Below are 13,799 nucleotides of genomic sequence, written 5' to 3' on the forward strand. Positions count from 1 at the left end.
ATCATTTTGATTTTGTTAGCTTAAATCAGATACATGTTTCATTTCAAGTAATAATAATGATGCAACACAATCCAATATACGTAATAATGGATTAAAATGCAATATAATATTGCACACACAGTTGTTACAAAGGTTGGTGGTTATAATAAAGTGACAATAAAATTAATATTGATTGCTGACAAACGAGTACATGTACATACAACACAGAATGCATCTGGGGCATACAGAGATGTCAGAGAGTGATGAGGGACTTCTCGGCCTGTGTGTGTGTGTGTGTGTGTGTGAGGGAAGAGAAATAGGTGTAAAAGCAGTATAAACTATAAACATTATACTTCACATCCAGGTGGTATGAATGATGCCCTAGCTACGTACATGTAAACAAGTACTATTTAATCGACATGCACAAAAAAGCATTCTCAGGGTTTTATGAACTGAGGAAAGCTCTACAAAAGGATTATCCCATAACGGGACAAGTTTGCTGCTCTTCAGAGGCTACTTACACATGCAGCAGTACGACTAGCTCACATTTATCCTCTCCCTCTCCTCCTCTCCGCTAATGACGAGGGCAATCTTCTCCACCCAGGTCTGAGCCACCAGACTAGTACTGGCTTTGAACTTCATCTGGCCACCTGCACACAGAGCTCGTCAATATACACACTGACCAATATTATAAGGCTAGGGAAAGACACATTGACTAAAACGTTGATTTGGTACAGATCACTAAACTCATAATTGAATTTTATAGAACGCCATTCCTTAATGTAGAGACAGTCAAAGAATGAAAGTATACACAGGTACCTCACAGCATGTATCTCGTGATATGCGCGCCTTGCTCAACATTTGCTAATAGCAATCCTCCTACACTACAATGTATATACGTACATACATAAGTTAGTATATAAATTATACCCATTATTATAATAGTGTTACCTGACTCATTGATTATGATGAAGTATTTATCTTTGCTCTTGACTTCCTTGTGTTTCACTACCCATCCTCTCAAGACCACGCCTTTAGTACGCACCAGCTTGCCCTAGGGTGTGAGCAGGCTAGACTAGGATATGATATTGTGGGAAATTCTTCCGCTATGATTCATCTCTCTAACGTACTTGTCTATCAAAATTACTCGTGTCCCTATATATACTTACAATGCATGGCACTGGAAATGACCCCCATATAACCACACAGTAAAAGCTGTCTATATAGTAGTCACCCTTAGGCAACAGTGGCTGCAATAAATAGGTGGCCTAGCTGCTAACACAGGTTGACATATGCTTGACATATACTATGGAGAGACTTAGAGGTGACCTGGTTGTAGGGTGACCTAAGTTCCATATAAGTATGCTACAGACTTGCCCCCACCTTTATGCTTGACGTTTTTTTGCTCTTCGGCTTGGAGGGAAAGAAGAGTAGCGCTGAGTCAGTCAGCTGGGCCCACACCTTGGAGCACTTGCGACCAAACTACGTATACAGGGAGAAAGACACTATTACAAATGTGTGGGTGATTTCAAATAGTACTGTAATGTGTAGTAACTTTACTCACAACACGAATAGAGAGAGAGATAGAGATAGTAGGAGAGAGTGTGGGCCAGATAGTGATTATTGTACTGCTAGAGTTCTGTAATTAGACTACCGTATAGCGGGTAATTTTCGGGGGACAAAATATTCGTGGTTCAGCTTTATTGAAACATTTCGTGGGTAATATTTTCGTGGTTGCTGCTTGCGCTGCAGGTAAAGGTAGGCAAGGTCGCTTCATTCGTGGGTAAAATATTCGTGGTCAGATCTTCAACCACGAAAACCACACTATTTTACCCCACAAAATTACCCTCTATACGGTATCAAAGGCACAGATACATTTCTCAGTGGTTACTACAATAAAGCTAGCACTGAGTCGACTAGTGATGAGCAGAAATCAACACAATGTTACGGAGCTAAATATATACACTATACACGCAAAGAGAATTGACTGTTTGCACTCACTGAGACTTTCCTTGCTCCCTTGTTACAGGTCCTCCTGGTGAGAGGCCCCTCCATGATGAGTCGAGCTGCCAGGTAGTCCACCTCTACCTCACTCACGTCCTCCAGCTGTCGGTACAGCCCCTCATCATCCTCCCCTCCACTCTCCTCACTACTATCACTGCTCACACTGTGTTGATCTGAGTGTGTGTGTGTGTGTGTGTGTGTGTGTGTGTGTGTGTGTGTGTGTGTGTGTGTGTGTGTGTAGGGGGGGAGGGGGGGGGGTAATATTTCCATCAGCTGGAATGAATTCTTAAACATGTATTTGTTTGAGCAGGAGCACATTACAGAAGGAGCGTCTAACTGTGCATGGGTTCGGAAATCACATCTCGTGTGCTTTACTAAACGCCGCATTGCCTTATAAGAAAAGTGTTGAAGTACTGTGTACATAAATTACAGACCGCGGTCAGCCTGTGAATATCATTATAAACGGATTTTGTATGTAGTGCAGCAGCAGGAGAGCTAGGTTGAGCCAGAAAGAGCTAAAATGAATAGCTAGATCTTTGATGGATGTTGGTATACATCATGGAAGAGACTGTCATTGGTGAGGTACAGAAAGTTCTGTAAATAGGAGCATATCCAGTCACTTTGTACAGAGAAAGTTTGCTACTAACACATACTATACTAGGCGTTTTGTTTTTGCAGTAGGGAGTCTTACTGGGGTTCTTAGAAGAGAGAGTTTACTTCCAGGTCTATAGCTAGCTGTAGCTTTTCACTTTTATCGACCTATGCTTGGTAAAAGTGCACCGTCAGCTCAATTAGCACTCGCCCGCAGACCCACTTAGTGGTTTTGCATATAAGGTCATGCTTTGCAAACTTCCACGAGATGCGATTCCCGAGGTAAGACGCTCCTTCTGTAATGTGCTCCTGGTTTGAGGGACATGGCTAATCAATGCATCAATAAAATAACATTCTCATAGAAATCATGTTTATATACAAGGGGGGTAAAATAAACATACCATAAATACCGTAAAACCAACAAACAGAACAGATGTTGTACACTACTTACACACAGTACACTACTGACACACAGTACACTACACGTACTTACAGCGGAGTACACTAACAAGCATATAGAGTATGTACAGTCTAATGCTCTAGCTAGCTCACCATTTCCAATGGAGCCTGAAGGAGATGATCTGTCAACAACTGAGGGATCGAGGGGACTGTCATCAAGGAGATTGCGAGAGTGGGTGGGGCTGTTCCGTGGGGATACATCAACACTGGACCAACAAGCAAACACAACCATGAAAACTCAGGGAAATTTTAAGACCTCAGTAGAAATTAACAGAGCTATAGGCTGATCTCATATGTAAATTACAAATGTTCGACGTGAACTGACGTTACCTGTTGCTAGGTGATGTATTGGAATGCCTGACCACACCCAGCATCTGTAGCACACTGCAGGACACACACACCATGATACATGCATACATACATACAGTGTATGATAGATTGTGTACAAGCTAGCAAATTTCAGCATAATTAGATTATGTAGCAATAACACTCTAGCTCAATTATCAGCAATTAATCAACTACATGTCAGCGTAGGTAGCATGGAATGAACTATAAGTGGCAGACAATGACATCAAGTGGGGAAAATCATGCAGTCTAGGTGTGTGTGTGTGTGTGTGTGTGGTGTGGGTGAGGGTGGTGTGGGTGAGGGTGGTCATACTTTGTTCCGAGACTACTGGCCTTCTTGTGACCTCGTGTGAACTTCCTCTTAAAGCCGGGGGACACAGTGAACACACCCCTTCCCTCGTGGATGCTATCTGGCGACAGCAAATGAGCAGACCCTTCCGTAGGTGTTGAGTGCACCCTGCTATTAGGATGTTGATGTTTAGGTCCCTTAATGTCTAATATTAGTGGAGGGCCACCAGTTCTACGGTTGGTGTTTGGTAGTGTTCGCGGCTTTTTTTGTGACTTTTCAGTTTTACTAGTGTCTGTGACTACTATACTTGATGTTGGGTCGACTGGACAGGACGGGGTGGTCGCTCTGGGTTCAAGGTTCGGGTGGGATGGGGACAAGAGGTCCTCGTAACTCTTTGAGGCTCTGAGAGTGGTCTGGTGGACTTGGGTTGCCGCAATGGACACACTGCGTGGTTTGGTGTTATTTTGTACAAGATCAGGTTCCCTCTCTTTAGATAGTCTGCAGAGGAAGAGGTAAGTTTAAGAACACGTATATTATATCTATGAAGGGAGGAGTTTTGGTTACATTTCTAAGACAATATTCAGACACTCCATGATTTCAAAACGAGTCAAAGTATGAATGTGTATGACAATTGAGACATATTAGAACATGCTATACTCATACTCTGGGTAGGTGGCAGGAGGGAGGTGTATCTATGGGTAACCGGTGTAAGACACAAACTGGGGCGAAGATGGTACCCATAATATGCTAACGGGTAATCGGTATAAGACACAAACTGGAGTAAAGATGGTACCCATGATATGCTAATGGGTAACCGGTGTAAGACACAAACTGGGGTAAAGATGGTACCCATAATAAGATGGTACCCATGATAATGGCCGCAGGACTCACTTATAATTATCTTCCTCATAGAACTTCTGCAGCTCATCAATGTAGCGTCTGTGCAGGAGGTACTTCATAACATGCTTCTCTGGAGACAGCCAATCTGGGGAATTGAAATTGAAAGCACATACAATGTAGTACACATGCGGTTATCCCACTAGAGCAACAACAACAACACAGTAGAGACACACTGTAGGGCATAGCACTATACATTTTATGCTATCATAATTTTGTTAATTTACTCTAAGCCAAGAACAATAAGTATAAGCTAACAAGGAATGGTTGCCTTGGGTGCGCACAGAACAGCCACCCACACTGTACAATCTATATACAAGTACCGTGTACACACACACACTAATTATGTACTTGACGTTGATACTTACCATAAGTTGAGTTTTGAAAGTAAGCAATCATGTTTCTGACAGAGTCTTCCTGTATGTGTATATATACAGAGACAATGTTACATTCTAATAATGGTGATCCTGGACATACACCTAAACATATTATGGATGTACAAGGTTAGCCTTGGTTCCAGGCTGCAAGAAGGGAGAGAGATCTTTCCAAGGTCCTAGAGTCGAGGCTAGTACAAGGATACCCACCTACACACAGGCTAGTACAAGGATACCGACCTACACACAGGCTAGTACAAGGATACCCACCTACACACAGGCTAGTACAAGGATACCCACCTACACACAGGCAATGGCACTCACCATATGGTCAGAGGAAGTACTGCTCAGAAAGCAGAGGTCAGTCAGATAGAGCCCTACACCAATGGCAGAACATAATCATGACTATACACAAGTATATTATAGTATAGCAACATACTGACCCACTCACCGAGATGGGGTATGCACGGCAGCTTGGCCTCATCCATGTGTGCCCTCAGTATCTTCCTAGGAAGGAGGGGGAGTGACATATGTTAGGTGTATGTATGTACACATAAGTTCAGATACACACTGGAATAGAGGAATGCTTTATTACTGTATGTAGAAAGGTGGGTGTATCATAAATAATTCATGATTATGCGGTGTGTTGTTGTCCAGAATGACATGCATGCACACACCACCCACATCACCACTCACACCACCACCACCCACACTCACACAGGCCACACTACTCACACTCACACTACCACCACCACCACCACTCACACTCACTACCACCCACCAGTTGTCATCTGCCGAGAGGAGCTCACAGAGACGCTCAAAGGTGGCCTTGTCCCTCTTAGCTACGAGCCTCCATGTCTGACTGAGTCTGAAGATGGGGCCACTCTGTAACCCTGCCAACACGGCCTTTAGACTGTGGATGTTGTTCAACTCCAGTAGTTTCTGTCATGAAGTAATTACGTATAAAATTTGAATTCCGAGGATTTAATGCTTAGAAAGAGACCTTTCAAATAGTGTCATCAATGATCATATTTGGGAGTTGAAAGAATTTCCCAATTGCGACCAAATACCATGGATTATAGCCCATTGTCCAAGGCCGAAAAATATGGCAATAATTAAACAGAATAAAGTTTTCATATTATCACACTAAGAATATGTGAATACATATTTACACAGTCATGTACTTGCAAACATACATGCAGTTGACAGGAAGTACATACAGTAGTGCTTGAAAACAAACAGCGTTACGTTTCTAGATAATATAATAGGTCTAACTCACACTCATAATTATAGCTATACATGGAATAACAACTCTCACTGCACGTGTATAACAATGGACACACCTTTGAGATCTTGATGAACTGTGTGACAATCTCTGCCCTCACTTTAGAGGACGGCTCATTCAGTATCTCCCGCACTACCCAGAAACTTGTCTGAAGAGAGGATTAGAATACCTCATTAGACATTCAATAAATGGCTGTATATAGTCAGATCAGTGGCTACATATGCCACACTGCAATAGTGTTCAAACAGTAGCTCTGTATAAGCTTGTGATGGTGAAGAGTTTCCTTGTATATGTCTATTGTGGTCACCATACAAGGACATCCTATAGATACAGCCATGCAGGTGAGTAAACCCCAAAGCCTCCATAACACGTGTTTCAACCAGGCTAACTATTTTTACCAGCCATGCACTGTTGGTCTGCCCAACGATTGCAACATCCACCGAACTACATGTAAGGCCAAACAACAATTGTTGTGGTCTTGAAGAACCTTTGTAGGTAACCTTGCAAATGAGATGCATGATAGAGAAATTGAGAGGATTCAAGCAGGCCGTAGTTCATGCACGAATGAATAAGAGTGACCTAAATTCAGTGTAATAATGAACTCACATGGTTGAACCTCTTGGTGAAGGCCACCACACTGGGAGCGAGAGTAGCCTTCTCTTTCCTAGTCCAGTTGCAGTTTGTGAGCTCCTGCGAATTGGAAGATGAGTAGAGAGGTACGTGTGTGTGTGGATGTGGATGTGTGTGTGTGTGTGTGTGTGTGTGTGTGTGTGTGTGGGTGGGTGGGTGGCTCTGCTACCTAGGCACCCTAAGATAACTATAGATATCTCATGCTAACGTGGGGATAATGTACCTTCATTCTGATGGCCTTGTATAGGTCAAGGTCAATTAGTGTCAGTTGTCCCTGTGTGGCAAAGAGAAGCAATAATGTACACCCCACCACCTCATACAAACATGTGTGTATACACGTTATCAAATTTACATACATGTAACTAGTAAACTGCAGCACTACACTAGCATCGAGCTGTATACCAGAAAACAGTTATTATCGTATACTTAGAATACCCTCTCAATATGCTAACAGTGAACATGTTCACGCACATACGCACACCTTCCACACACATACAGGCATACTCCTTATATACTCACCGCTATCTTGTCAGGCGAGACCTTCCTGAGATCAAACAGTGCCTGGTCAAAGCTCATTGTACGAACAAAGGGGGGGCTCAGGGGGGAATCTGGCTCACTGACCCCCAGCTGAGCAACCTGGGGGGTGTGTTCGTCAAATATGGATAGTGTACGGTGGATTTATTAATACATTAAATTCATTTCCTAGTAAGCTTCAAGGAAACAAACGTATCCTCGTTATTCATAATATTTTATGTCACTATTTAATCATCAACAGCTGTACGTGCCACCAGTGCATGTATTACGCAATCAAGGATCTGCCATGAGTCACCAGGTACGTATGACATCACTACATGTATGTAATCATTTACAATAACAGGAGCAGATGATATTCATATCTACTCCTGACAATAGTGATGTGTCACTATTAAAAATACCATAATAGCGGGTTATTTCGTATGGTAGAAATTTTTATGTATTTTAGAGCATCATACGAAAATTAAAACTATGAAATTAAACATCGCTATCCTGAGCTGTACGAATATTTAGAATACGAAATACGAAAATTTGCACCAACAAAAATTACCCGCTATAGGGTATTAAAACCTCTCACTCACCAATGGGCTGCTGGGTGCACTAGAGGTCGAGCTGAGGGAGCGGATATCACTGTTCCTATACACTATCGGGCAGGTGTCTTCAGTCACATGACTAGGGAGCTTCGCCTCCACCATCTTACGAGGGGCAAACTGAAACATGCCCTGAGGGAGAGAGTTGACAGAGTTAACACAACCAAATAATGGGATATAGAATCATTATTAGGAGAATGACATCACAATTGCCTTTGTAATATCCCATTCAGGTTAATTTGAGCATATTAGAGCCTCCATTGAGATAAAATGGCTGCAAACAAGCAGTAATTAGCATAGATGATACATGTAGCATAGCTCATAAAGATGGTCTTTGTATAAAGTCAATTAAGAGAGAAGTCCTACTTCTTAGAAAATAGCTACTTAAATTTCCATTCCCATAGTACACACTGCTGCACTGTAGGTATGTAACTAGTATAGCTAGCTACTGAAGAAGGATATAGAATTACAGTCAGTAGTGAGCAAAAGCACTAAAAATTATTCATGAATATATTTCTCAGCCTCCAAACATCCCATCCATCCATTCCTGGAATAATAGGGCAGCTAGTCATCAAACCATGCATGTAGAAATTCTTTACTATGCTGGATGCATGCACGTATCACTATGTAACAACTATATAGACAAACTACACACGTATGCATATAGAGGGTATACACTGGCTACTAAATATAAGCACCACTTGGACATTTCACCCATATAGCGTAGTAGGAATTCGTTTGCTTTTTATAAACCTAGCAAAACTTATTATAAGTGAGACTGTGCCGATGATTGTGGTAGTAAATACTGTGAAAGGGACACATTAACACAATTACATATACTGTAATTCGAGCTCCACAAACTATTCTAACACAGTAAATTATGGCTACCTTACTGCTATACCTACTTGTAGTCAGGCCAGTGAACACAAGTCATGCAACACTAACTTAGCAGCATCATTATATTAATACAAAATGCACAGGATCAGGATACCTGGAAAGTGGCACACTGAATAGGAACTCACCTCCTGCGTCTCAAGTTGATTGTCTAGCCTCCAAACGTTGCCTTTCCTCGATATCTGCACTGCAGTGCTGTAGCCAATACAATGGAGTAGCTAGCTAGCTAGAAAATGGACAGGCATGCATTATAAGGAATTGGTAAAGATCGTCAGTTATTATAAGCCACACCCCTTTCCAAAATAAAAATAAAGATGGGCGTGGTGTTTAGTCTCTAATGGAGTCACATGGCTTTCTAAATCAACAACATAATTATTACAAAGCACTCGCCAGCGCAACTTCTCTGACCTTCTTCTATTGTGTTGGCACATGTCCACTAAAAGCTTAAACAACAGTGAGTTGCATTGAAGGGCTAGAGGTGCTATAAAACTTGTAATTTGCTATGGACATGTCATTATTCACTTTTGTGGCTTCCTTACATAATCGATACATGCTATAAGTATAAGTATAAACATAGTCTCTGCTGTGTGCTAGTGTAGCTGCTATGAAGCGTGTAGATGTGTTAAGTGAGTACAGGATCAACAGTGCTACGTACACTGGGAGCTATGGGACCGTGGACTCACGTACGTCTAGTCTCTCACATAAATATTGTTATCGTTTTCACTCTCCTATAAGTACACTGTTGATTTTATAACTATAACTCACAGTTGCTAAGTAGCCTTGAGTGGTAGATAGACGTGTCTCAAGGAGAACTCTTTGTAGCATTATTGTAGGTCGATTGTGCTGTATTGTATAAGTTACATGTATCTAAAGATATTGCATCGCATCATGTGCTCATTTATTTATGCAACATTGAATCTAAAAGTCGATTATTCTTAGTACAGGATAACTGATATTGAACTATTATTGGTACACACTGTTCTGTATTGTGTCTACTGCCTTGCTTGTAGATAACTGGCTCTATAATTATTACAGAGGATTTCAGGTTGGTTGCGGAAGTTAAAAGTTGAAGTGCAGCCATCACACACTGTGGTACAAACATGTGTTTGACTTCACTAATGCGGTCATGTTTGACTTGCACTTCAATTTTTAACTTCTGCCAACCAACCTTAAATCCTCGGTATTAGCCTGAAATTGAACCTTCCACACTAAACTTATGAATACTCAAAGTTAGCTACTTACAAAAATGTATAAGCCAACCAGTATGCCTTAACATTGTATCCAATCCCCCCTGCAGTGAACCAGTACCCTAATGCCCCTTAACATTGTATCCAATCCCCCCTGCAGTGAACCAGCACCCTAATGCCCCTTAACATTGTATCCAATCCCCCCTGCAGTGAACCAGTACCCTAATGACCCTTAACATTGTATCCAAATCCCCCCTGCAGTGAACCAGTACCCTAATGACCCTTAACATTGTATCCAATCCCCCCTGCAGTGAACCAGTACCCTAATGACCAGGGGACTTCCCCTGCCAAGAGGTCCAGTCGCTCCAGTATTAATACATCCCCTACCGTGCTCAACATCAACAACCTCCCACTGCCTACCAACACCAAGGATACGGCCCTACTACAGAGCGCAGTGTTCATTCTGGACGGGATCAAGTATCGAAGCATCCAGCACAAGATAGATCCACTCTCTCTCAGCATATACCAAGTCTACCATTCTCGGTAATTGTGCTCTGTAGATTAAATGCGGCTACACGTATATCGGTTTCATAGGAGGTCCGACATGCGTACGTTATCACATGACCCCAATGACATCAATGCACTGAACTTGTAGTGATTCGTGCACGCATGTCTGACCTCCTCTGGGCTTACATGTAACCTTAGCAAGTACCACCTGGAGTTGGGTTAAAATAATATTTCACTGTTATATTGTAAAATAACACAATTCACAATGCCATATAAGAGCTTCAGTAGGTTAGCTATGCCGCATTGCATTGTAAAAGCATGACTCAGTTTCAATGGCATTCTTGCTCTATTCGTATAATTTATCTGAACGTAGGTGTCTGTATACTCTTATCCTAGTACACTAACACTGCATGTGTGTTCTTGTTTCAAATTTTGTTTCACGGTTCATTTTGACATAATTATATGCTAGTGCTATTTGTAGCTTTAGGTTTTGATACACGTATTTGGCATACAGTACATACATAATTGTTATAATTATATACGTATATTCCCTTAAGCTTACACTGCTTGTTTGTGCGTGTTCCAGGCCGTTCCAGTGGCTCCTCAAAGGCGTTCTACTGCTACTGCTGATGTTGGCATTCTTCGAATACCCCACTTCCTTCTCCCTCTCGTCAGATTATCGGTTCCGGAATCAGACTTGGTTTTTGGGGGAGGCCCCGTGCGGTACCACCGAAGCTGTCGAGATTGTCTGTCTAATATTCATCTTGTGTGATTGTATGCTCCGGTTTTATCTCGGCGGTTGGAAACGATTCGTTAGAAAACCTTGGCTAGTACTGTATGCCGTCATGATTGGGTTGTCCTTTATTGACGTTTTCATATCCATAGCGTTTTGTGATCGCAAGTACGACCCGCTACCCATGAGTTTGGCTTACACTCTTAGAATGCGTCGATATTTTCGTCCGATTTTCTTCTTGATATCGTCAACAATCATGAAAAAATTTGCCAAAGCTGTTGCTCTAACTCTACCCCATATATTCACTGTGCTTGTGCTGCTTGTGATTCATATGTACGTGTTTGCAATGATCGGACTCTTGGTTTTCCCCCATCCACCTGACAAAGCAATAACGAACACTACAGGTATAATCAACTCGACCCATCTACCGGACGCTGACAGTGACCTCATCAACCCAAATCTGAACTATTCCTATTATACACAACAGGAGGGGGAGAGATATTTTAGGACTGTGGCGGATGCTTTAGAGAGTTTGCTCGTATTGCTCACAACAGCCAATCATCCGGATGTGATGATGCCCATCTATCAGTACAATCGATTTTCGGCCATTTATTTCATCCTGTTTCTAGGCATCGGCTCCTACATCATTCTAAATCTTCTAATTGCCGTCATCTACAACCATTTCAAAGGTTTCTTTCAAAACTCGCTGCAGAGTAGCTTTCTAAGACGGAGAGTTGCTTTTCGAGCAGCGTTTACGATTCTCATCCGAAAAACTCAAGATTTGATGAAAAGAAGTAGCCAACGAAACAGTTACTCACATGACCACGTCGGTAAGGACCTTGTACGAGAGTTACTACAGCGTGTAAAGATCAAGGAATCGCAAAAACCACTCATGTATCAGAAATTAGAGACTGTAAATTCGCAGTTCATCAGTTGGAAGCATTTCCGCGAAGTTTTCGATCTCATATCCCAAGACACCTCTAGAAGAAGAGCAGCTCGACTGCCATACTACACCAATGTCAGGGTGTTCCAATGGTTCCAATTTATCATTCGTCATCGCATTTTTGCCTACTTTACACATTTCGTCTCGATCGTGAATGTCATTATAATCACCGTGGAACTGCAGCTGAGCTACAGCGAGTCGTTGTCCAATCCAGACTCGAGGCTTGCCGGTTTCAACCTCTTCTTTGTCTCCTATTATGTCCTCGAACAAATTCTCAAATTAATTGGATTCGGTCTAAAAGGTTACTTCCGAAGCATTGGTAATATTTACGAGGGACTGTTGACGTTGGCACTGTTGATTTTAGAGATCCTGGCTCTTGCTTTATACGGAGGACCGTTGCAGACGCATGCGCATTTGATTGATGTCACCCAATTCGATATTATCATTAGACTTATGAACATTTTCATTGTGCTTCGAATATTGAGGATTTTGGCTCACGTTGAGAAACTGAAAATACTGACAGCTACGATATTTGAACTGATTCGTAATCTCAGAGGATTTTCCGGTATCATTTTCGTCATTTACTACATCTTTGCCCTCCTAGGTATGCAACTCTTCATGGACGTGGACGGGCCGTCACATGACCCTACTCTGCGGATGACCTGTGGCACGTACGATAAATTGCGATATTTTGCTAACAATTTCCACGATTTTGCTTCCTCGCTGATGGTATTATGGGATGTGATGGTCGTCAACAATTGGTTCATTCTTCTCGATAAGTACGGAACTGACTCGTTTTTGGGAAACTGGGCAAAATTGTATTTTATTGCTTGGTGGCTTGTAGCTGTCATTATATTTGTCAACTTGTTTATTTCTCTGGTGCTTGAGACGTTTCTGGTCAAGTGGGAGGCGGTCCATCGCTCGCAGGAGGAGAATCCCCCTGGGGAGTATGAGGGAAGAGAGGGAGAGGCGTGGGAGAGACAGGCCACACAGGTGGACTCACAGGTGTGTGTGTGTGTGTGTGTGTGTGTGTGTGTGTGTGTGTGGGTGTGGGTGTGGGTGGGTGGGTGGGTGTGTGTGTGTGTGTGTGTGTGTGTGTGTGTGTGTGAAATACATTATAGATGTGTTCCATTTGTTAGTACGTATCGCCAGTGGCATAGTTGAGGTAAGGGTTGAGATGGGGTGTGGTTAGTTGGAGCATATACAGGCTATTTTAGTGATATATACCGTACATATTGTGTGCTAGCTGTTTTGTCAGCTTAGATTTGGGAGTTTCAGCTAATTTGGTGTACGTACAGTATCGTCATAATCTAGCTGCACGCGTACTATTGTACAAGCTAGGCCTGTTATTACCCCCCTCCCCTCCAGATATCTGACATCCACAACCTCCTTCGGGCACAGCTGGTAGAGCCAGAGGAGTCTCGAATCATGCACGAACTACAGAGACACCATGACCTCATGTTAGTGTGAACTCTGACCCCTGTTTAACTTGTTCAGTGTATTGTGATAGACTTTATGTATGTGTCATTAATTTATTGTCTCGCTGAGTTGTATTCAC

At 42.3% G+C, this 13,799-nt stretch overlaps 2 protein-coding genes across 5 annotated transcripts; one reads left to right on the plus strand and one right to left on the minus strand.

Moving 5' to 3' along the window:
• Window positions 1-20: 20 nt before the first annotated feature.
• On the minus strand, window positions 21-9,728 carry LOC135342625 (ras-specific guanine nucleotide-releasing factor RalGPS1-like). Of its 2 annotated transcripts, XM_064539414.1 has the most exons (20): window positions 9,637-9,728; window positions 9,000-9,066; window positions 7,969-8,109; window positions 7,373-7,489; window positions 7,077-7,127; window positions 6,830-6,913; window positions 6,282-6,371; window positions 5,720-5,880; window positions 5,390-5,445; window positions 5,263-5,315; window positions 4,933-4,981; window positions 4,559-4,652; window positions 3,692-4,165; window positions 3,364-3,417; window positions 3,127-3,239; window positions 1,981-2,156; window positions 1,363-1,461; window positions 931-1,033; window positions 526-629; window positions 21-259 (listed from the first exon to the last, which is right to left on the minus strand). In XM_064539414.1, the coding sequence occupies exons 3-20, from the start codon at window positions 8,104-8,106 to the stop codon at window positions 233-235; spliced, it is 2,043 nt and encodes a 680-aa protein (XP_064395484.1). In that variant the 5' UTR covers window positions 8,107-8,109; window positions 9,000-9,066; window positions 9,637-9,728; the 3' UTR covers window positions 21-232. The 2 variants fall into 2 exon arrangements, with proteins under 2 accessions (XP_064395484.1, XP_064395483.1); XM_064539413.1 differs by lacking the exon at window positions 9,637-9,728 and having other exon boundaries at window positions 9,000-9,157.
• Window positions 9,197-13,749, plus strand: LOC135342604 (two pore channel protein 2-like). Of its 3 annotated transcripts, none has more exons than XM_064539382.1 (5): window positions 9,218-9,325; window positions 9,466-9,554; window positions 10,370-10,601; window positions 11,152-13,246; window positions 13,610-13,749. In XM_064539382.1, the coding sequence occupies exons 2-5, from the start codon at window positions 9,476-9,478 to the stop codon at window positions 13,709-13,711; spliced, it is 2,508 nt and encodes an 835-aa protein (XP_064395452.1). In that variant the 5' UTR covers window positions 9,218-9,325; window positions 9,466-9,475; the 3' UTR covers window positions 13,712-13,749. The 3 variants fall into 3 exon arrangements, with proteins under 3 accessions (XP_064395453.1, XP_064395452.1, XP_064395451.1); XM_064539381.1 differs by having other exon boundaries at window positions 9,286-9,325; window positions 9,471-9,554; XM_064539383.1 differs by lacking the exon at window positions 9,466-9,554 and having other exon boundaries at window positions 9,197-9,325.
• The last annotated feature ends 50 nt before the right edge of the window (window positions 13,750-13,799 follow it).

The sequence above is a fragment of the Halichondria panicea genome, chromosome 10, assembly GCF_963675165.1.
Source record: "Halichondria panicea chromosome 10, odHalPani1.1, whole genome shotgun sequence".
NCBI lineage: Eukaryota > Metazoa > Porifera > Demospongiae > Suberitida > Halichondriidae > Halichondria > Halichondria panicea.

Coding starts and splice junctions, on each gene's coding strand:
- LOC135342625 (XM_064539414.1), bottom strand. CDS start 8,106: ATGTTTCAGTTTGCCCCTCGTAAGATGGTGGAGGCGAAGCTCCCTAGT. Junction 5,316..5,389: donor GCCGTGCATACCCCATCTCG/GTGAGTGGGTCA, acceptor CCATTGGTGTAG/GGCTCTATCTGACTGACCTC. Junction 3,240..3,363: donor AATACATCACCTAGCAACAG/GTAACGTCAGTT, acceptor TTGTTGGTCCAG/TGTTGATGTATCCCCACGGA.
- LOC135342604 (XM_064539381.1), top strand. CDS start 9,301: ATGTCCACTAAAAGCTTAAACAACA. Junction 9,326..9,470: donor CACTAAAAGCTTAAACAACA/GTGAGTTGCATT, acceptor GTGCTAGTGTAG/CTGCTATGAAGCGTGTAGAT. Junction 13,247..13,609: donor CCACACAGGTGGACTCACAG/GTGTGTGTGTGT, acceptor CCTCCCCTCCAG/ATATCTGACATCCACAACCT.